The following is a 22,720-nucleotide window of genomic DNA, read 5'->3' as shown; positions in this document are numbered from 1 at the left end:
TAAAAGCTGGAATCGTTGTTTTAAAAATACAGGCATGGAGTTTTAATGAAACCCCAAACACCACAAAAATTACAATGAGAACGATTTTCGCTCCACTACTGACCCCACCCCAACCCCGCTGTTCTCCCTGAACGATGTGTGTCCTGGAGTTGTGCCCTCTTATTATTGAGAGGGTAAGTTATAGGCATATGAACTATTCTGCCCGTTTGGTTTTTTTCCCACGTAGTATCTTGTAGAGATTCACTGCATTTGCTTACATTTGCATGGTTGCCTCCTGATCATCTGGAAGATTTTATGGTTTTTAATCCTAATAACTACAGTTATATGTATCTATTTACTTTTCACTGTGACCAGTAACTGCCCCCCCTCCCCCGTTCAGTCCCTTGCCTCTGTCACTAAGTTATGTGGTTATTTCCTAACATTATAAAGTCATCTGTTTAGGTCATCCTCAACTTACTGGCTTTAAGCAACATTTATTTGACTCCTTCCTGCAGAAATGGAATTAGCCAACTTCCACCAGCTCCCGCCTTCTCTCATCTGTGTCCTAACCACTGCAGTAGGAGTCTGTTTGCATCCGTTATTTTAGCTTTATGTTTAAGTGGTTTTACTGCTCACAAGCTCCCTATACCAAGCAGTTATTTTTAATTTACATACCAATTACAGGATGAGAGAAGACAACATAGTACTTGAGATAACATTTTGGGGGGGCCCTGGGTCAACTTACCACCTAATCACAAGGTCTCTTTCTCTTAGGTGCTGTGACATGTATCTGGATGAATGAACAGTGTAGCAGCATCATCACGGGAGGGGAAGACAGACAAATTATGTTCTGGAAATTGCAGTATTAAGTGCCTTTTCCTCTCTTGAATGTTAAGTTGAACTCTATTTAATGTATTTTTAAACCAGACTTTTAAATGAACTGGTGAATGTGCAATGATAGTAATTAGAAGTTTTACCACATGAGACATTTGTGGTTTTAAACTTCCTAAATCATGGTGACTTCACTGAAAGCCATTAGTTGCTATCCTCTAAGGCAGACAAAGATATGACAGTGTTAGGGAGAAAACATTACATTTGAAAGGTGGATGGTCATCCTAGTATGCTGATGGTCAGAAGGCAGGTTTGGGTGGCAAAGAGAAGTAGCTAAGAGATACTAAACTAAGATGGGAAAACTTTCAGGAAACTGAGCAATTTTGAATTTTCCAAGAAAACGTGCAGTATTCTCTACTACTTCTGAGTCACTCTATTTTGTCTTCCTAATCTAAGAATTGCTGCCCACTGGATTTTTGGGTATGTGTTTTCTTGGAGTGGTTACTTTGTATAACCTACTGTCCTCAGATTCTAAGAACCTGGGGAATGATTAGCAATTAAGTTTACTGTGTATAGGAACGGTTTATTTCATTATAGCTATTAAATGCTCATCTTTTCTACATTAAAAATATTTTTCTGTAATGAAAGCAGTTTTCATTTTCTTATTTAAATGATTACCAAGACTAGTAGTACCTTTTAAGAACTTCAAGTATTGTTCCTTCTAGAAAACCATAAAATGTCACGAATGTCATTCATTCTTACATTTTTGGAACCATCCTGACTCAAATCTAGGAAATTAGGTAGGTAAACCGGGAAACCCTGTTTGGTGTGCTTTTCCAAATTTCAACAAGGTAAGCTGTAAAGCCACGCTACTGACCTCCTTTTATATTATGACAATGCTTTTAAAGGTGTAGGAGTTTTATTTTGTAGGCTGTATGATATGGGGGAAAAATGACCCAGAGTAATAGTTTTCAAAGTCAGTTTTAAGTGTCATTGGACATGACTTGGTCTCAGGTATTGCAGAGAGCACCCATGGCCTCTGTTGAGTTCCTGATGCTCAGCCGTAAGTGTGCAGGCTGGCCAACCGCGGTTCCCAGGTGGAAGCACTCTTCCTGACACACCTGCTCTCTCAGCACAGACGGCTTTTCTCAGGGCCTCTGGATGCTCACTGCTGCAGGAGACGATTCCCACAGGCCCAAGTTGTAAACTTCACGCACCCGTTCTCTAAGTCATGCAAAAGTTTGGTGAAGGGCACTGATGCTTTCAAATGATGCAACAGACTAAAAGTCCACTTTATTTATACATATTTAATTAAGATGAAATAGGCATAAACCATAAAGAAAAAAAATCAGGATAAAGTGTCACTTCCATTTTGTAGGGAGGGGTCAGGAAATGGAACAGATTACCTGGGAAACATCCTAAGACCACCCCAAAGTAGTGAGGTTACAAAGTGTTAAAGACAAAATTAAGTATTATTCCACTTAATCTGCAAATGAATAAAGGGAGTCAAAACTTTATCCTATTTGGTATAAGAATTTTTACATTTATTTTTTTTTATTTTTTTTTTTTTTAAAGATTTTATTTATTTATTTGACAGATCACAAGTAGGGAGAGAGGCAGGCAGAGAGAGAGGGAAAGCAGGCTCCCTGATGAGCAGAGAGCCCGATGTGGGGCTCGATCCCAGGACCCTGAGATCATGACCTGAGCCGAAGGCAGAGGTTTAACCCACTGAGCCACCCAGGTGCCCCAAAAATTTTTACATTTAATATATAGTGAATCATTTCTCAGAAAGTAATACCAGTAAGTTTTAGAAGAAAGAAATTTCCATTACACAACTGACTAGAAAATCTCAAATGCAACTAAGCAGCTATGCTATAGCTCAGTATGTACCATTACATTGTTCTGGGCTAGTGTACATTTCAGTTTAACACAGAACTGCATTTTGGGTTTTAGAAAGGCAGCAATAGTTATATTTTGGCTTTTATTCTAGATGCTTAACACAGTTAAGGCGATAGTTGAAGCATATTAAGTAAAGGTAGTTCTAATTAAATGATGATCAACACAATCTCTAGCAACCTACATACACTGTATAATGCTTACATGGAATGAAACCAGTGTACTTAATTGGTATTTTACACGCACACACACACAGAACTAAAAAAAACATCAAAAGCAGTCATTCTACATGTACTATGGTTACACATTAAAAATGCAATTATACCATAGAACTAAAGTAATATGAACAGCACTACTTGATATGTAAGATAAAGGTGACTGGTTCTAACACAGAGCTAAGCCTGTATCAGTCATTCTAATCATAATGGCTTGTAAAAGCATCGGGTTTCCAGTAGAGAAACTACTCTATGAAAATCAGTTAAAATCTGTCCAAAGTTTCACATCAGTAAAACCAGGATAAGGCTACAATGATCTTGAAGTGTGAACAAGATATCCAATCAGAACAGTATGATTCCCAGCCATAATGTAAGATAGAAAGGTCTTCATGCAGCATATGCTCTCTGGCTCCTAGAAAGCTTCATGTGCATAATATAAAGTTAAGTTGCCCAAGAAGTAAACTGGAGTTCAGTGAAGTTTCCATTGTGCCATGACTTTTAAACCTCAGGAATGGTATGATCCATCAGGCTTTTCATAATGCTTGGTGCCATCCTATGAGAGAATAACTTTATTAAACATGTGGTTTGGGTTTCTTTTTTCAAAAAGGCTATGCTAATCCAAAAAAATGCCCATTCAAATTCAGCACTTGCTAGCATCAAGTGGGGAAAGGGAAGGGTTTTTGTTTTTGTTTTACATGAGTTCAGACCTAGGAGTGTCAAGGGAAATCTAGTCTCAGGGGAAATCCATCTGTTTGCAAATATAGCCAGTGTGAAACACTATCTGCACCTTCGCTAGAAAAGTTAGATAAGATACAAGTAAGTCCTCATATATTAAAGCTGATGACTAAAAACAAGGAAAATGACAACAATGTTATGAACTGGGAGAGACATGGTAAGGGGGAACCTGTCACTGTTTTAAGAGAACTTGAGAACAAGCAGTCTTGACTGTAACACTTCCCTTTCTACCCAGAAACTGAAAAATTTTATTAAGGTATTACGTTTTTAATCTTTTAAATCTTATTTCCACAGGCAAGATAGATTCTGAAAGAAGGATCTAAGTTGGCTTGGCAAAAACAGCTATGATAGAAGCCAGGATTTTAAAAGTTCTAGGGAAGGTAACAACACTTGATGCCTCTCTTCTGTTCCCCACTCAGAGGTGTACAAACCTCCTGTCCTGAGGCCCATCCTAGCACCACACCCACATCCCTGCATGCCTCTACCTACCTCCGCAGATGCTCTCAGAACAAAAGCATTACTCCTAACATCCCACAGACAAGAATTCTCCAACATGAACCACCAGAATAGATTTCTACTGAGCAGAGAAGCTGTAGGCAGAGTGCAACTGCAGTCCATTTTACTGAAAGCTAAAAGGAAAGCCTGCCCACTTTTACTCATATACCTCTTTCCAACTAGAAAATGTCAACATTTCAGAAGTGTATGGTGAATTTTATTCAGTACTTGCAAAGTTGTGAGAGATCGTCCTTACCTACCAATTCCTATGATTTAAATAAGTAACTTAAGATTTCTAGGTAAATACCATGTCATCCCTTAAATAAAAGAGCCAAAGATTTGAGACTTAATATAAGCAATGTACCTTAACTCGGAAAACCGTAAAAATCTAATTGAAGTACTGTATACTTACCGTTTAATAATATGTTCAAAGATAAAAGCAGGCATGATTGTAATAGTAACTACAGTCTCAGATGTTGACAGTATGTCTGCAATTTGAGAATCCTGTTGGAAACATGTAATAAAAATTATTAAGGCTTTATTTCAAAATATGAAAGTATGTTATTCTTGGTAAATATGTATGTCCTCTAACATCTTGCTAAGATCTCTAAAATCTGACCCTTGATATTTGTCATTTTTTCCAGTTTCTTTTACCAAGTTTAATTCTATAGAATCACAATTTTATAGATGGAAACAAAATTGCTATGTAAACTGAGTAAATATTTTAGCTTAAAGAATCATCTTTTCATTACTAAGATGAAGTAATTTTTCTAACAATACTACCCCTCAGTTAAATGGTGCAGTGTTAACCAAGTTTATGACATGAACACATCTTAATGAAAACCTTTATACCTTAAAATAGGAATCTATAGAGGAAAAAAAACAAGGTACGAATACAAACAGAAACTACTACTCATTTTCTACCATTCCTGGGTTGAAAAAGCTGAGCAATCATTCATTCAGAATGTCACCAAAATCTTCAAAGCCTACATCTCTACAGAATTCTAGTTCAAGGGACTTCTAAGCCCTTTGCTATAGGAATGTTAATTCCAAACAGCCTTAAATAATTCCTTTGGCCTGAGAGCGCAGCCAGAGCCCCAGGTTCCCATCACCCATCTCCCCACTGAGTTTCTATTTTGGGGGTCAAGATGAAAATACCATTGAAACAGACAAATGGAAAAGACAGTTGCTAAAATAAAACTTCAGCACAAGACACGAGTTCTATTCCTTACCTTCAGCCCAATGACATTCTGCCCATTGACTTCACAGATGTTATGTTCTGTGAGAAGACCATTTCTGGCTGCAGAACTATCTTTCACTATGGATGTTATCTTTCCATTTTTAAAGATAAAGCCAACATGTCCAGTACTATCCTTATGCATGGTAACTGTCCGTTCAAAGGGCCTGTAAACATAATGGATTAAATTAAAAATGTCCTTCTTCCTATTGGTCCAAGTTACTCTTTTAAAGTTTCCTTAGATATAAGTAAATTCGGTACTCATCTACAAAATGTTTACTAAAAATACCTACCATGTGTGAGAAACTGGAAACAAGGTTATATAAAACCTAAGTTTAACTAAGAAGAATAAAAATCCAAAAGCTAACTGTAACTTAACACTTATTACGGTGCAAGAAAATAAAGGCCCTTATTTCATGCACCTAAATGTTTAGGTTATAAACTGACTGCTAAATAAAATATTCTATCTTCCCACTTTGACAAGTAGAGAGACTATAGTCACCCAAAAAAGCCAGATTTGGTTTTTAGAACTCCTATACCACTTGGGAGTTGTGCAGGAACCCTGGCACTGTATGTGTCCATCCTATGCCGGATGTTTAAGCAGCAAACTGGGAAGCAAGGCCAGAGATACCATTCTGCTAACTTTTCCAAGATTCGTTTTTTATGATCTAGAGAGACAAAGTAACGTCTTAGAGGATGAATTTTGTAAGCTCTGAAATAAGATCTACACAAAACCAGAATGCAAACACACACACACACACACAAACCACAAAAACTATGGGGTGCCTGGGTGGCTCAGTGGCTTAAAGCCTCTGCCTTCGGCTCAGATCATGATCCTGGGGTCCTGGACCAAGCCCCACATCGGGCTCTCTGCTCTGCAGGGAGCCTGCTTCCTCCTCCTCTCTCCCTCTCTCCCTACTCTCTGTCTACTTCTCTCTGCCTACTTGTGATCTCTGTCAAATAAATAAATAAAATCTTTAAAAAGTAAAGTATGTAAGAAGAATTTGCAACACACAAATTGACAGATTATAAGGCTGATCAGTAAGGTGATAATCTTCTGCATCAAAGTATTTATCCACAGAATTTTAAAAGCCCAAGAAAATGGAAAACGAGTCTTAAATCTCCATTTGAACTGTCTCGTCAACTTACCTGTCACGAACAGTCATAGTAATCTTCTCTCCAAAAGCCTGTTTGAGTACCTTGTGTGCTTTATCAGAGCTCCAGCCTGCACAGTTTTCCCCATTGATCTGGAGTACTTGGTCCCCAAATCTCAGACCAACCAATGAGGCTGGAGAATTTGCCTGGACCAGCTGAACAAATATGCCCTAGAGAATAATAAAATAACACTGGTCACTTACCACTGTTATGATATTGTTTAAAAATGCTGTAAAGTTAGGAATCTACTCTAGTAAAGAGAGAGAGAAACTACATAAATATATGTTGTTACTCCCAAAAAGGAAACTGAAAATTTTATCAAGACAGTGACCCCAAGAACTCAGGCAAAAATGTAATACCTCACTAGTAATTCCAACCTCAAATCATGACCCACCACCCACCTGACCAACCTTAATCATCCCCTCCGTCTTGGAATAAAAAGTCTAAGGAAAATAAAGTAGGGTTGCCATAATAAATGTAAGCTTCTATAAGTCTGGTAGAATACAAAAGAGGTACTACCACATGGTTTTTGTTTAGAGGGAAAGTGAGTCTACGGTTAGAAATTTCATGACTTCTTTTAGTTTAAAAAATGACAATTTAGTGTAAGGTCATAAATCTCCTTACAACTGAAGGACTCCTTAACCCATTTGCTAAATTAGATAAATAAGACTAGAGTTTATTTAACAGCCTAAAAATGTGGGTACATTCAATACCACTTGTACTGAGAAGGAATCCACTATGAAATATAGAAAACTCAAGTTCAGTCAACGAAGAACTAAATCCATGTGGATATTTATCCTTCTATAAACTCCCAATCTCAGATGTTGAAGAAAATGTAAAAGTATAAAGAGTAAAGTTGGTAAAATATGAAAGCATCTACAAAGTTGGACCCTTTCTATCCTCCTAGGTTGGGTCAGACATGTCCTATGTCTTACAGTTTACTTTAGGGAAGTACTGAAAACCAGAAGGCACCATGTAAAATGGTCAGAGCAATTGAGTCTTGGCCAAATGGAGAAATCCACTGCAGAGGTAACTGCACTGGAGATAGGGGCCTATGAAGAGTGTCTTGTCTTTTAAGACAAAGGATGGAGCAAAGGAGAAATCCTGGCAGATGGGCAGCATATATTACTCACTGAAAAGGAAGGGAGAGCGGTAAAGTCAGGACCACTGATGCCCTCAGCTCTCTGGGTAGGCAGTCTGGGTTGGGGCTTCCTGCTAAGATCAGCCTCAGCTATTTACCAGTATGGGATACTCACTGTCATTTTCTGTGTGAAAAAGCTGGACACACTGAGCTAACAAGACTTAAGATGAATAAGGAATCCAAGAGGTAATACCTAAAAACCACAAATCAGGATAAAGACTCAGCACATCCCTAACAATCCTAAATGCCTCCTAGGAGAATAACCCTATTTAATTTCTTCAGTATGGTGAGGTTAAGAGGGAGAGTAATTACAAAGGTAAAGGAACAGCTGCCCTAATTAGAAAATCACTTTTACTCAAAAAAAAAAAATGACCCATTAAATCAAAATGAAGGATGGAAATAATAAACCTGCAAACCCACTTCACAAGTTAAATGATCATTATTTAATTTAAAAATACACACCATTAATGGACACCAATTCTCACTGGTCAGTCTCTTAACATCATATACGATGCCCTATTTGAATACCATAATTTTACTTGTAGAAACTATGTTATAATACATGAAGCCCAGTGAACTTTATTCCAGAAGACTCAAAAAAAAATTCATTAAAGGTAATGAAGTACCAACCTGCCTCTTCACAATAAGGCATCTCCAAGTAGAAAATTTTAAGTTAGCAGATTTAAAATGATCTTGATTATAAATTCAGTATTGTAATTCATGAACATTCTCACTGTAAATTATTCTAACAGTGATCACTTAATATCCAAGCTATTTGGACAAACTGAAATAGAATGAAAAACACTTACATTATCTATTGATTTAAGCCTGAGCCCAATTTTTCCATCTTGATCCTTACACAAAATGACTTCACGAATCCCTTGCTTAATTTCTGCTCTACGAATTCCAACATCATTACCAGTTACAGGAGCCACCATATAGTTCATACTAGAAGGTCTTGCCACCAACTGCTAATAAAAACACACACAATGTGTCAATACTTAGAAACATTTTAATTAACTCAAATATACTCAGTTGTGGTTTCCCAAAAAGTAATCTGCATACTGTTAGCCTCAGATAAAGTCTGATTTACCCAAAAAGGACCCTAGTTTTTATTCATTCTTTTTTTTTTTTAAAGATTTTATTTATTCATCTGAGAGAGAGAGCATAAGTAGGGAGGGGAGAGAGGCAGAAGCAGGGAGGGAAGAGAGGCAGAAGCAGGGGGAAAGCAGCAGGTGCTCAACAATCTAAGCCACCCAGACGCCCCTTATTTACTAATTCTTAAGGAAATTTATCACCTCCAATAGATTCAATGACTTACCTTCTGAATTCACTAGTATTTGCTTCCTGTATACTTTGGCTTATCTCCACTCAAATGTATTATCCTTGAGCTTAAAGGCCTTATCAAACTTCTGAAACTCACACAACATTTTCCAGAGGGTTCTTTTATATGTGGTCTGATCTTTATTAGCCATCTACTGACTTTCAGCATTTCTTTAAAGGAGGAACCTTCTTACCTCACAGTGCCACTGTGAGAATTAAAACTGCATGTTTACATGAGTGCTGACACACACAAGACAGGATAACACATTTCTCGTTCTCTGTAATGAACATGTATGGATTAAACCAATTATATGCACAAACCAGACTGACCAAGAACAGCTATATGAGGGAAGCATGGCAGGTACCATGCTGCCAATTTTTCAATTTTCTCAAGTTTTCTTAATCAAAACTGCTTTTTTAAGTGAACCTCTTTTCTCAACCAAAAAGATAGTGAGGGAAGAGCTAATCAAAGACTTCTTCACGGGAATCTGTCAAAAAAACCTCTGACCTACCTAAGAACTGTGATGCTCAAAGCAGCAATAATAGGGAAAGAGGAACCTCAACTACATAATCACTAGAGACGGCAAATTTTTGTTCAGAATTCATTATGATAGCATATTCTAAAGCTGATAGTCTAACAGGAATAATGTACACACACAATTACACTAGAAATCAGAACGCAATGCCAGAAAGTATTACTTGTGAGATTACAAAGTTCAAAATAGAAATGACTACAGCTATAAGAAACAGAGGAAAAACAGGTAATGGGATAGAAACAGAAAAACTTTATTTAGCAAATGAATTATTTAGTTTAGGTGGAATACAGAACAAAGTGTTGAGGGGGCTTTGGAGTGGGTTTTACTTTTGGAAAATATTTTTTCCAGCAGTATTTTTAAGTACCTGACTTACTAGGTGTTCTTCCTTATGACCAGCACCACATTACCACTGTCCCTTTTCCCCATGCAACTATTTCTGGCAAAGGCTACTAAAATAACCTAGATCATCTTCCTGATTCTCCACAGAGCAAGCACAGAAATCTATTAAAAAAGAAAAGAAAAGAAAGAAAGAAAGAAAGGAAGGAAGGAAGGAAATCATTATGATCAGACCACTCTATCCCAATTCCTTACACCATGGTTTACAAGGCCAGAGAGCACCTGGTCCCCACTACCACTCCAATGCCATCTACTGCCATGTCCTGCCTTGTTTCCTCTGCTAGTCACACACATCTAGTCTCAAGTCCACTAAGTTCATTTCTGCCTGAAAGCCTTCAGGTTCTGTCTATACTGTACAGAATGTTTTCCCACTGGACATTCACATGCCTTATTCCCTCGTTTCACTCAGTTCTCTATTCATATGTCAACCCCTCAGGGAGAACATATATGCTCCCTATGTCGAAATATAGCCCTAGCATTTTATTCACTTACTCTTCTTCCACTTGATTCATGTCATAAGCACTGGTTTATTATTTGTCTACAATATGACTTTCACTAGTGTGTGTCCTGGGGAAGGGGGCACTGCTGTGGTTCACTACAGTATCTACCGCATCTGGCACAGTGCCGGGAATGTGTCGGTTCTTAAGCTACTAATTGTCATCTCTACTCATTCACGGTGCCGCGGAAGACAACACAATGAAAGGGGTTTTACCTTAAAGGATAAAAATATATGCTTTGATTGAGCAATGAAATACATGATGCAGTTTCTTCCAAGGCCCAAATAAAAGGTATCAACCAAGGTGTGGCCATGGGAATGGTTCCTCTCACTGTTATATGTAAACACACACAAAACTTTTGCATCCTGTCCCGACAGGAGTGTGAAGGTCTTATTTAAGAGGGAGGAAGGACTCCACTGGGAAACATGCTTCCCCTGAATTAGAAGATCATCAACTGAATGTTTTGGATTTTATATGCCATTGAATAGGCAAGAGGAGATTACTGAACAGGCTAGTGTGATTAATTCTAGTTACCAAGAAGAAACTGGGTCGCTACTAGATAATGGATTCTAGACTATATTTGGAATCCTGGAGGTTCTCTGAGGTGCCCTTAAGGTCTTCCATGTTCAACAGTAAAATTAATTAAAAACAGCAACAGACTTCTGCTTATAGTTGTAATAGAGCCAGGCCTACCCTCCTGCTATAAATAACTAAAAATTTGGAAAAATAGAAGGCAAAAATTTTTGAACATTGGGTATTGGGCAAGGTAGGGCAGTAATCCCTGACAGAAAAGAAACGTGAGGTGAGCCCTTTCATCACCTGGCCTTCTACCCAGACCACTATCTGGACTAGAACACAGAAGTACAAATCTCAAGCAAAGCACTGTGCTCTTCTAAGCTGAGGAGACAAAAATCAGAAAGGCTGAAGCAGCACGTAAAACAGCAAGAATTTTCAGGGATGAGTCCCATAAAAAAGAGAGCTAAGCTATACAGAGAAAAAGCTCCAGAAATCTATGTACAGGTCTCCTGGAACCCTCTGCTAAATACTAATCTCTGTATCTGTGAGGTAAAGCTCCAGAGGCCAGGCAAAGTACATGCAGGAAGCTATAAGCTGAACCTTCCTGCAGATCACACAGGGTTGGGAGATATCCAAGGTCCTATCAGCAAAAGCGGTGTGCTCACTGAACACCCAGGGCCTTCAGCAGAGAACCCAAGGGGACACCCATCTTGAGTAATGGGGGTACGATAACCCTACAATAAAGGCAGCTTCAGACCTACCCTAACGACGTGTAAAATCAAGCCTCGGAAGGACCAAACTGATGTACATGTAACTTAACTCCTTGCCAGAACAAGTGCTGACACTCTTTAAAGACATAATCCAGCACCTAAAAATGTAAAATTCAGTGTCCCAACTGATTTAAAAAGAATTGGTGGCATGCGAACAAACAGGAAAATGTAATCTACAATAAAGAGAAAAATCAATTAACAAAAATTCAGAAATAACAGATCAGAAAATTAGCAAACTGGGATTTTAAAACAGTTACTATAAATTTGTGCAGTATGCTCAAGGACTTAAAGCCAGATGAAACATCTAGAGAAGAAAAATACAGTAGGTGAAATGAAAAATTCACTACATGGAAACAGTTAATAGAACCAGTAACAAAAACTAGAGAAAAAGCAAGATGCTTAAGAAGGAGATAATGATACTTCAAAATGGTTTAGGTCACCCCACGAGGTATTAATTATTCTTTCTTTTTTTTTTTTTTATTTATTAGACAGAGAGAAATCACAACTAGGCAGAGAGGCAGGCAGAGAGAGAGAGGAGGAAGCAGGCTCCCCGCTGAGCGGAGAGCCCGATGCGGGGCTCGATCCCAGGACTCTGGGATCATAACCTGAGCTGAAGGCAGAGGCTTTAACCCACTGAGCCACCCAGGTGCCCCACGAGGTATTAAGAAAAGACCAGCTCAAGGTGGTCTTGAGGGCAAATGGGATAAAGAATGTATAATAACACTGGGGAGGGTATGTACTATGGTGAGTGCTGTGAAGTATGTAAACCTGGCCATTCACAGACCTGTACCCCTGGGGATAAAAAAACATTATATGTTTAGGGGAAAAAAAAATGTGTAATAGACAAAGGGAGTCATAATACTAACTACAGCCTCCTGAACAGTTACCAAAATAAGAATCCCAGTAGCCATAACTTCCTTCTTTGATTGTACCTGTAAATTTTCTGTAAATAACAATTTTTTTGTTCCTCCATACCTCCTTTGCTGTAAATACATGAATTTTTTATAGCAGTCAACTTTATACTTTGTCTTTACATCAAAAATATTCAGCTGGGAATGTGAATACTAAGGGGTAATTAATATTGCACAGTAACTGATACCACAGGCCACTGCCCAGAGACGGCTATGGTAACTGGCACTGCCACATCTTGGCATAAGGGTAGGACTACTCCATTACAGCAGAGGTAATTGGCTTAGTTTTGTATACCCCTGAGTTAAAAATTACTTCTATATTTCTAAAACAATATAAGCAAACAAAAGAAACAAAAACAAGAATATGCAACAGAAACCATGTGTGACCAGCAAAGCTTAAAATGGTTATCATAGGGTCCCCATTAACAGAAAGTGGGCAGAAACCTAAATTTTACCAAGAATTGCATCTTTTTTTTTTTTTAAGATTATTTATTTATTTATTTCTCAGAAAGAGAGAGAGAGCACAAGCAGGCAGAGTCAGAGAGAGAAGCAGGCTCCCTGCTGAGCAAAGAGCCGGATGTAGGACTCGATCCGAGGACCCTGGGATCATGACCTAAGCTGAAGGCAGCAGCTTAACTGACTGAGCCACCCAAGTGTCCCAAGAATTCCATCTTTTAAAGGGAAACTATGCAGTTATTGCTGTCATTTGAACTTAAAAACTGTGTGGATATAGAGTAGTCAAAAGAGTAGGCAGTGCTGTGTATTAAGCTACTTTTTGTCAGCTCCAAACCCACCTAGACTGTACGGGGTGATGATGGGGCTTGTGCAGAAGATATGTGCAATTTACATATACCTTTGTCAGATTTCTGGTTAGCATCCAGCACAGGAGGCTGGAAGGCTGGAGGAGGACAACTGCCTTGTTCTTTCCTCTTTGTTTCCAGACCCTATCAGCTCTGCCTGGGCCTCACCCTTAACCCTGATGGAAGCAGTTGATTCCATTCTCCAGCTTTTACTACCACACTTCCAGAACCAGCCTTGCTTGCAACCTCTCAGAGGTACCAGTACTGACAGCAGTGTCTACTCCTCTAAGGTGTGATGAAGCCCAGCTCCAAGGGGCCCTTCCCCCAAGCTTTTAGGTTCTAAAAACTCTAAATTCTTCCCTATGTCACTCCAGTCCTAGAAGGAGCAGCAACTTTCTGCAATTACATCTGTCTTCCATGCCTGCGTTTTTTAATTCTTCAACCTTTTTGCCTAATTTCTTAAATTATTTCTGTTGACATACCTACTGTCTACCAAATGGGCCCTGACTAATAAAAGCAAGTTTTCAATAATATTTGGTAAGTAATACTAGGTACTGTATTAAGCACCGGGGTTATGGCAAAGAGATAGCTATTGAACCTGACCTTCATGTTTTCATTATATTTATAATAAGTACTATAAAATGTCATGGCCTTCCAACAAGGAGGCTGTTAAGGGATACATTATATTTTAAAGCCTAGAATTTGGGGGTCTTTTATAGGAAGCTTTAGACTTTGGAATGTTAAAAGATTATGAGCAAAAAAAAAGATATGACAGACCTATACTTCAGAAAGATTAACTTAGCAGTAGCTTAGTACTGTTTGCCATTAAGAAGTTACTAGAGAAAATTTAAGAGATGACTGTGATAATCTAGGTTGTAAGTACAGAAATCCAGAAGAGGGTTACAGTAGGACTGGAATGGATAAAGTGAATACAAGAAACATGGGGAGGACAGAATCACTAGGTCTCAGTAACTGACTAAATGCAGAAGACTAAGGAGAATGGACTAGTCATAATAAATCTTTAACTCCTAATAAATTAGAAGAGTGGCAAAAGGTTAAAAGAAAGTAAATCATTAAGAAGTGATATCCAGAAGGCAGTCTAAAATTAGAAAGAGAGAGCAATGCTAAAGTTATAAATCTGTGAGTTGCTCATGAAGAGGAGAGCTTTTGTCTATGTCTAAAATATGATTTTATACAATTCAAAATTAAGTACAGTATACGTACCCCCTGAACTGGTGCTCCAGGGACCACGGCCATATTTGCACGGATTTCTTCTTCATTTAAACTCAGGCCCATGTACTGGGAGAGCTCCGGATACAATTTAGGATACAGATCTAATATGAATGAATTAAAAATTAGAATATTTAAAATGAACACTGTTGTTATTATGGGTTTCTATTTGTGTTAAAAAATTACATGTATTTTATAAAAGCTAGAATGAATCTAAATAAGCAATTTGGAAAATCATCTCCTTATCTCTGTAATGGTAATTAGAAACAGGAAATACTGAAAGTTTAAATAGTCAAGATGGAAATAATTCTTCCAAATAAATTATCTTGCCTTTCTTTTTTCCTAAAATAAACCTATTTTGATTAAGAATTTCATAAGCATACCACTGATTCTCTACCTCAGATCAGACTAAAATGTTTACTGTCAAGTCAGCAACTTTACAACTCATTTAATAAATGCTGCTATGAAATGATTCCTCTGAACTACAATAAAAAAAATGAAGGCTTGTGAAAGTGCATTTATATTTAGTATCTTACCATTTTAAGAAAAGTTAACCACACTCCAATGAAATCTTAGAAACAGTATATTTAAATATTAACAGTACTTAACTTAGTAGCGCAATTATGTAGTATTTCCAAATGTTCTTTTTTACATGATTTGTCACTTAAAATGAATTTTCTAAAAGAATGTTACCAATAGTTATATCTGGCTATAAAACCCTATTTAATGCTTTTTTTTATCTTAAGTCATATTATTTAGGGGCTCTGTCCTAAATCCCTATAAACTTAGAAGGAAAAGGAACCAGAAGTATATGGAGACCTAATAAAGATTCCCGAATTTGGGAAGCTCCCCCAAAGGAGGTGGTTGGAAACGTTAAAACCCACCCCCACCCCCAATGATGGAGGACAGTTCAGAAGTTCAAGAGTAGTAGCATGGGGCACAGTTCACATACACGGTTTCTTCATAAATCAATCAGTCATAAGTTAGGAATTTAGGAGGGTTGGTATTTAACTGATTTACTTAATTCTGATTAAGTTATAAAACTTATCTTCATATTCATAGTTCACTTTCTTGATTAAAGGGTTTTTTTTAAGTAAACATTTTTTTCTATTTATTACTAGAACTTTTAACCACATATTTTATGCTTCAAGTTAAAAAAACCGTGGATTCCCTATTTCAGTAAAAGAAGACTTAAATATTTTCAGTTCAAGAATGAACCCAAAGTATAAACCTACTTCCATCTTGAGAGATGGGAGCAGAAGCTTCAGACAAAATTGCTGGGTTGCCAGGGTTTGCAGAAAAGGCAGTTTGAGCCTGAAAAAGAAAAGAAGAAAATTCTAACAATGCTATATATATACTTACTTAAAAGTCTTATATGATTTGTAAGTTAAGTTTAGTACTTTTTTTTTTAAAGATTTTATTTATTTATCTGATAGCCAGAGATCACAAGTGGACAGAGAGGCAAACAGGGAGAGAGAAGGGGAAGCAGGCTCCCCACTGAGCAGAGAGCCCAATGTAGGGCTATAGCCTAGGACCCTGAGATCATGACCCGAGCTGAAGGCAGAGGCCCAATTCACTGAGCCACCCAGGCGCCCAAGTTTATTACTTCTAAAAAGAAACTTAAACACTGAAGTCTTATTCAGTAACACTTAATTCTGAGGCATCAGGGTGGCTCAGTCAGTTGAGCAAATGACTCCTGATTTCAGCAGAGGTCCTATCTCAGGGTCTGAGATCCAGTCCTGTATCTGTTCCTGCTCAGGGCAGAGTCTGCCTGAAGTTTTCTTTCTCCCTCTCTCTCTCTGCTCCTTCCCCCCAACTGCTTGAACTTGCTCTTTCTCTAAAATAAATAAGTAAAAAAATTTTTTTTTAATTTAAACAACAGTTTAATTTTAAACACTTCAATATGTTTTTCAAAGAAAATCTGCAAATCTAAAGTACATTTCATATTCTAAATATTTTAACACTATGGACATAAAATTTGACTAAGTCCCATATAGCCAGTATTTCATAGTGCTGTTACAAATTAATAAATCAGTATTTTCAAAATGCATTGTGAAATATGACTGCACATCTTACATTTTTCATTATTTTTATTAACTAGTCTAATAGTATTTTATTTGCAAAAGGAAAAAGCTCTACTATATTCATACAAGTCACATAAAACACATAAAAAACACCTAAAATTTAAGTACCTGCTAAGCTGCTAATATTTTGCCATTGTAGCATATCCTACTGAAATAATACTCATCTTCATTTTAGCAACTAAAAGAAGGGAATACACTATACTAAGTAAAAAAAATTACTAAGTAGGAAAAATACCTTATCACTGACATAAAAGAATGATAAAAATAATGTAATTTGTAACTTTTGAACAAATTTCTCAAAATCATCTTGCAATGTATATTTAACAAAATGCTACTCATGAGGCGCCTGGGTAGCTCAGTGGGTAAAGCCTCTGCCTTCGGCCCAGGTCGTGGTCTCAGGGTCCTGGGATCGAGCCCCTCATAGGGCTCTCAGCTCAGCGAGGAGCCTGCTTTTCCCTCTCTCTGCCTGCCTCTCTACTTGGTGTGATCTCTATCAAATAAATAAATAAAATCTTTAAAAAAAATAAAAATGCTACTCATGTTCAAGTATGTCAGGAACTCCCCTCACGCTGCCTTCATAGCCTTTGTCATAGTAAGTATTCCAGGACAAAATCCTTTTTCCTATACGGATATATCTGACTTTCTAAAATAGCCATTATCATTTAGAGACAAGATTGGTTGTATGGCCAATCTCTATTATCACTTTTTACTTAATTGGAAATATGTGGATCACATAATGAAGTTTATACTTACACCTTAGCCTAGCCCTGAAATTAATGACAAAAGTAGTCCCAAACATGCTTGGAGTGTTGTATGCTTAATTTAAGTAAGCAAGCCTATAAATGCATTGGATTCTACTTCCCTCATTGGATTTTAAATGTTCTGATATGCTTGGTATTACATCATACTTAAGTATTTATTGTTTTACAATTTGTCACACTCTAAATTGAAATAAAATGCAATGAAAATCTCTGTAATTTTTTAAATAATAGTTTACAAACTCAAAGTACACTGAATTTTCAAAGTTCTTTCACCAAATATCAACTAAAAGGAGCTAGGAGGCAGTAGATTACTTCTTGGATAATCTCTAAGGAAAAAAAAAAAAAAAAAAATTTCACTCCAAGGAAATAAATATAAAGCCATGAAAAGACATGGAGGAAACTTCTATGTATAATTATTAAGTGAAAGAAACCGATCTGAAAAGCCTGAATATAGTATGATTCCAAATGTATGACATTTTGGAAAAGGCAAACTAGAGAGAGAGTAAAAAGATCAGTGGTTGCCAGAGATGAGTAAAGAGGGAGGGCAAAATAGACAAGAAATTTTAGGGCACTATTCTGTAATAGACTTCTATATGATACTACATTCTATACAGTACTACAATGGTGTCTATATGTCATTACACATTTGTCAAAACAACACCAAGTATGTAACACCAAGAGTGAACCCTAATGTCAACTATCGACTTTGAGTGGTAATAACATGTTAATGTATGTTAATCCGAAGTAACAAATGCACCACTCAGGTGAGACTACTAAGAGTGGAGGAGGATGTACTGTGTGTATATGTTGGGGGAGGGGCAATTAGGATGCAAAGTCTGTGCCTTCCATTCAATTTTGCTATGAACCTAAAACTGCTTTAAAAAATAGAATGTAGGACGCCTGGTGGCTCAGTCATTAAGCATCTGCCTTCGGCTCCAGTCATGATCCTAGGGTCCTGCGAACGAGCCCCATCAGGCTCCCTGCTCAGCGGGAAGCCTGCTTCTCCCCACCCCACTCCCCTTGCTTGTGTTCCCTCCCTTGCTGTCAAATAAATAAATAAAATATTAAAAAAAAAAAAATCAAAAAAACAGAATGTAGTGAGGCACCTGGATAACGCAGTGGGTTAAGTAAGTGCCTGATTCGCTTTCATCTCAGGTTGCACATGACCTCAGGGTTATGAAATCGAGCCCCGAGTCCTGCTCTGCACTCAGTGTATATAGTCTGCTTAAGATTCTCTCTCCTGGGGCGCCTGGGTGGCTCAGTGGGTTAAGCCGCTGCCTTCGGCTCAGGTCATGATCTCAGAGTCCTGGGATCGAGTCCCACATCGGGCTCTCTGCTCAGCAGGGAGCCTGCTTCCCCCTCTCTCTCTGACTGCCTATCTGCCTACTTGTGATTTCTCTCTGTCAAATAAATAAATAAAATCTTTAAAAAAAAAAAAAAAAAAGATTCTCTCTCCTTCTACTTCTGCCTCTCCCCTGCTCACTCTCCTCTCTAGAATAAAAAAATAAAATGTATTAATTTTTTAAACTGTTCCTTTTTACATTGGTTATTATTTTCTATTCTTTCACTCGTTGCTTTTATTCTTGTACAACAATACTGAAGTAAGAATACTATATATAGAAAGCTCTCTAAGAGTCATATTTATTATGTAATCTGTAGTAAAAGTAAAACAGAAAAGAAGATGGTACATCAAGGAATTAAAGACTGTATGTCATTAAATGTAGCATATTATTTCAGAACTACGTGGAATCTCAAAGCACTTTAAAAAAAAAGTAATGAGGTCCCCCAAGAAGCACACAGTTACTGCCAGAGCATGTGTGTGGAGCCATGCTCACGGTCTTAGGAGACTAGTAAAGACTGAGTCTCTGTTACATCACTGTTTCTTTTTAAGATTTTATTATTTATTTGACAGAGAGAGAGGGGGAGTGGCAGACAAAGGAAGAGGAAGAAGCAGGCTCCTCAGAGAGCCAGGAGCCCAATGCAGGACTCAATCTCAGGAATCATAACCTGAGCTGAAGGCAGACGCTTAACCGACTGAGCCAACCAGGTGCCACTACATCACTGTTTCTTAAAAGCTTATTTTATACGGGTGTAACTACCACAGATTTCTGTTAAGGATTCATAATGGATAGAGATTCAGGGATTTTATGATGCTAAAAGCAACAGCCTAATGCCTTTGTAAAATAGTTTACAAAATATGAGAACTGCCAGTTCACTGCTACAACTTTGCTGTGGTGTAACTGGGGCTCAATCCCAGGACCCTGAGATCACAACCTGAGCTGAAGGCAGATGCTTAATAGTTCAATTCTATAAAAACTAACAAAAAAGAATGAAAACAGATTAGTCATTCATTCACATCTGTCTGCAAATCCTTATTATTTATTGCTCTGTGGTCATAATGATGGCTTGTTATTCATGAAGGCAACATACTGTAGTTAAAAGCTTATTTTAAAAACAAAGTATGTGGGTTCAGATGAACACCCCATGAGAAAAATACTGACAAAATACTGAAGAAAGAATAGAGCATTTAAGGTAAATGAACAAACCTCTTAACACTGAAGCATCAAAGCCTTTACCAGAGGAACAGATTTCAGAGGTTTTACAAACCACATTTTAATATCCTCAGTGGATTTATGAGGTAGAATATGTGTTCACCATGATCTCCCCCCATATTTACCCAATCACTGCTATATGTAACAATTCCACTATTATTGCTGGGGGTTTTCACCCTAGAAAAGCCAACATTTTGCCTAAAAGACACGTTTATACTTGACATTGCTTAAGACTTATCACAAGTTTGTAATAAATTTTTATGCTCATTAAATAATTATTAAGAAGTAAATCTTACTTAGAGTACACTAGGGCCAAGGCCCCAAGTAAAAGGATTCTTAGTGTAAGCAGCTTTGAAGTACTACAAATTATCCCCGGCTGAACAGAACAGCCAGACTTGACCCCTATTCCCAAACTTTCTTAAGCAGAAGCACCTATTTTCAAAGCTAATACTTACTCGAAGGACTACAAAAAATTGTAACATCTAACATTTAGACATTAAGAGGATGAATACATGAACTGTCTGCTACTTATACCTAAGAGGAAATAAATTACTTCACTTTCATTGGTGCTTTTATACTTCAAAGAGCATTTTTGTAATTTTTAACTTTAAAGTAAAGGCAAAGAATTATTTTTAAAGATAGGTCCTATCTGAAAGAACAATGTACTAATTTTAAACAAAACTATCACCATCTAAAGAATTGAAGTGTATTTTACCAACTCAAATATATGGTATTTAATTTAAATTTTAGTCTTAAAATCAATCTTTGTTGAAAGAGTTTAAGTATAGTTTTAAAGAAATAATATCCCATGTCCATTAATTCAGTGACAAAAAAAATCTGTAGCTCTTCTGTAATTTTAGTCTGCAATCAATAAACTGAAAAATGTATAACTGTAAAAATGGATACATCTGCTATTTAAGTTCTTTGCTTCACTTCATCTATAAGCACAATGAGGACCCTGTATATATTGAAGAAAAGTACATAAACAACTTGAACATACCTGAATAACTTTGTCTACCTTCAGGTCTTCAAGAGATGGGTACAGAGACATTTTTGCAGGATTTTTCTAAAGGAAAAAAAAAAAAAAATCCTGTAATTCTAATTTCATTGGAAAAAAAAAATTTTTTTTTAAGATTTTATTTGTCAGAGAGCACATGCACACAAGCAGGGAGAGCCCCAGGCAGAGGGAGAAGCAGGCTCCCTGCTGAGCAAGGAGCTAGATGTGGAAATGAATCCCAGGACCTTGGGTCATGACCTGAGCCCAAGACAGACGCTTAACCAACTGAGCCACCAAGGCATCCCTGAAATTTAAATAATATGTGTAAAACAGCAAAACATACAAACATCTATAAATTTTTAACACAATAAGAAACACTTAAATTGCAAAACACGGAAAAATATGAACATCTAGCCTATACTAAAAACTGATTACTGGTTACCAAACTACATCCCCCTTTCCTTACTACTACTATCAAACTATATTCAATGAAGATCTTAAATTTTCCTTCCAGGAAAAGTTCCTTAATTTCAAAAGTTTAAAAAATCAAACAGAACAGTTATGTGACTTGCCTAGCTTACACAAATGCTTGGTAAATGAGAAAGCATTATATCCGAACAAAAACCTATAAGGGCTCCTAGACCACATCTATGAAACAAATACACACACACACACACAGATATATTCTTATACATGTATTTAGAAAAAACAATATACACCAATCACTAACAGTAATTTTATCTTTAGGACACATTAACGATATAGATAATAAAGGACTGAGGAATAAGATGGAAATTATTACATTTTAAACATTTCTATACTGTTCAGTGTTTTTTAATGACCACTGGCTTTTATGTAATAATGCAAGAATTTAAAACAAAGTTCTCTAAAAGTATCACAAGAATATGTATTTGAAAATTTTGAGGTGAGTATCTGGTACTTTCTTTAAACCCAACAAAACAATATATACCAAACTGGCATAGCATAGGTGTATCAGAGGTTCTTGAGCTGGCTATCAATTTACTACCTATCATCTCCAAATCCACGCATTCCTGGGGGCTCTGCAAATGGAAGTGGGCCCTTTAAATAATGCTCTGTCTGGCCAGCTAGCAGGAGGCTGAAGTTCGTCAGTGTAGGGAGCTGGAGATACACTGGAGGAGATAAGGTTTTTCATTCCAGTTTCCAGTATACCACTCCAGCCAGCCTCCTGAAGAACCTGCTTCGCTAGCACCTTGCTCCTGGCAGGAAGTAGCTGCTTAAGCAGCCAACTCCTTCAGTCCACAAAACCAACACCAACCCCAGCACTATTCAGCAGCTTCTCAGCATGGTGCCACCTACAAGGCATCTCCCCATGTGTAGCTTTCCCTAACACTCCCCTCATGTGCAGCAAGTTCCAAGGTGCAGCACCTTCCTGTAACTTCCACAAACACTCCACAGGGAGATTTCTAGTTAAGTGTGGTTTTGAGAAACCAACTTCACTATCCACTGAGCAACAGCTGCACTCTCCAACAAGGCCTGGGCTGTCAGGCATGGGAAGAGGGCAGCCTCTTCTTGGGGCACTCTAACTCACCCCTGAGGTTAACAGATACTTATTAAATCTGCTCTTCCTGTATTCATTAAAGTTCTCTTTACCTACTTTACTTTTTACAATTCTTGTTCCTTT

General features: G+C 37.4%; 2 protein-coding genes across 3 annotated transcripts in view; one reads left to right on the top strand and one right to left on the bottom strand.

Annotated features, from left to right (window-relative positions):
- NSMAF (neutral sphingomyelinase activation associated factor) overlaps positions 1-1,457 on the top strand; it is a 57,551-nt gene extending 56,094 nt beyond the window's left edge. The window contains exon 31 of the mRNA XM_032316917.1: positions 754-1,457. Within this exon, the coding sequence (XP_032172808.1) occupies positions 754-848 (95 nt within the window). The 3' untranslated portion in view covers positions 849-1,457. The remainder of the gene's footprint in view (positions 1-753) is intronic.
- Positions 1,458-2,683: 1,226 nt separating this feature from the next.
- The window catches only part of SDCBP (syndecan binding protein), a 38,146-nt gene continuing 18,109 nt past the window's right edge, over positions 2,684-22,720 (bottom strand). The window contains exons 2-9 of one of the 2 annotated variants that reach the window (XM_032316927.1): positions 21,061-21,126; positions 15,899-15,977; positions 14,658-14,767; positions 8,494-8,655; positions 6,538-6,713; positions 5,384-5,555; positions 4,564-4,655; positions 2,684-3,474 (exon numbers count right to left, since the gene is read on the bottom strand). In XM_032316927.1, coding sequence (XP_032172818.1) covers positions 3,420-3,474; positions 4,564-4,655; positions 5,384-5,555; positions 6,538-6,713; positions 8,494-8,655; positions 14,658-14,767; positions 15,899-15,977; positions 21,061-21,111 — 897 coding nt within the window. In that variant the 5' untranslated portion in view covers positions 21,112-21,126 and the 3' untranslated portion in view covers positions 2,684-3,419. The remainder of the gene's footprint in view (positions 3,475-4,563; positions 4,656-5,383; positions 5,556-6,537; positions 6,714-8,493; positions 8,656-14,657; positions 14,768-15,898; positions 15,978-21,060; positions 21,127-22,720) is intronic. The other variant, XM_032316928.1, reaches the window with a different exon arrangement.

The sequence above is a fragment of the Mustela erminea genome, chromosome 16 (assembly GCF_009829155.1).
Source record: "Mustela erminea isolate mMusErm1 chromosome 16, mMusErm1.Pri, whole genome shotgun sequence".
Taxonomy (NCBI): domain Eukaryota; kingdom Metazoa; phylum Chordata; class Mammalia; order Carnivora; family Mustelidae; genus Mustela; species Mustela erminea.
The sequence above is the reverse complement of the archived record's forward strand: the minus strand, read 5'-3'. Positions and strand labels throughout refer to the sequence as shown.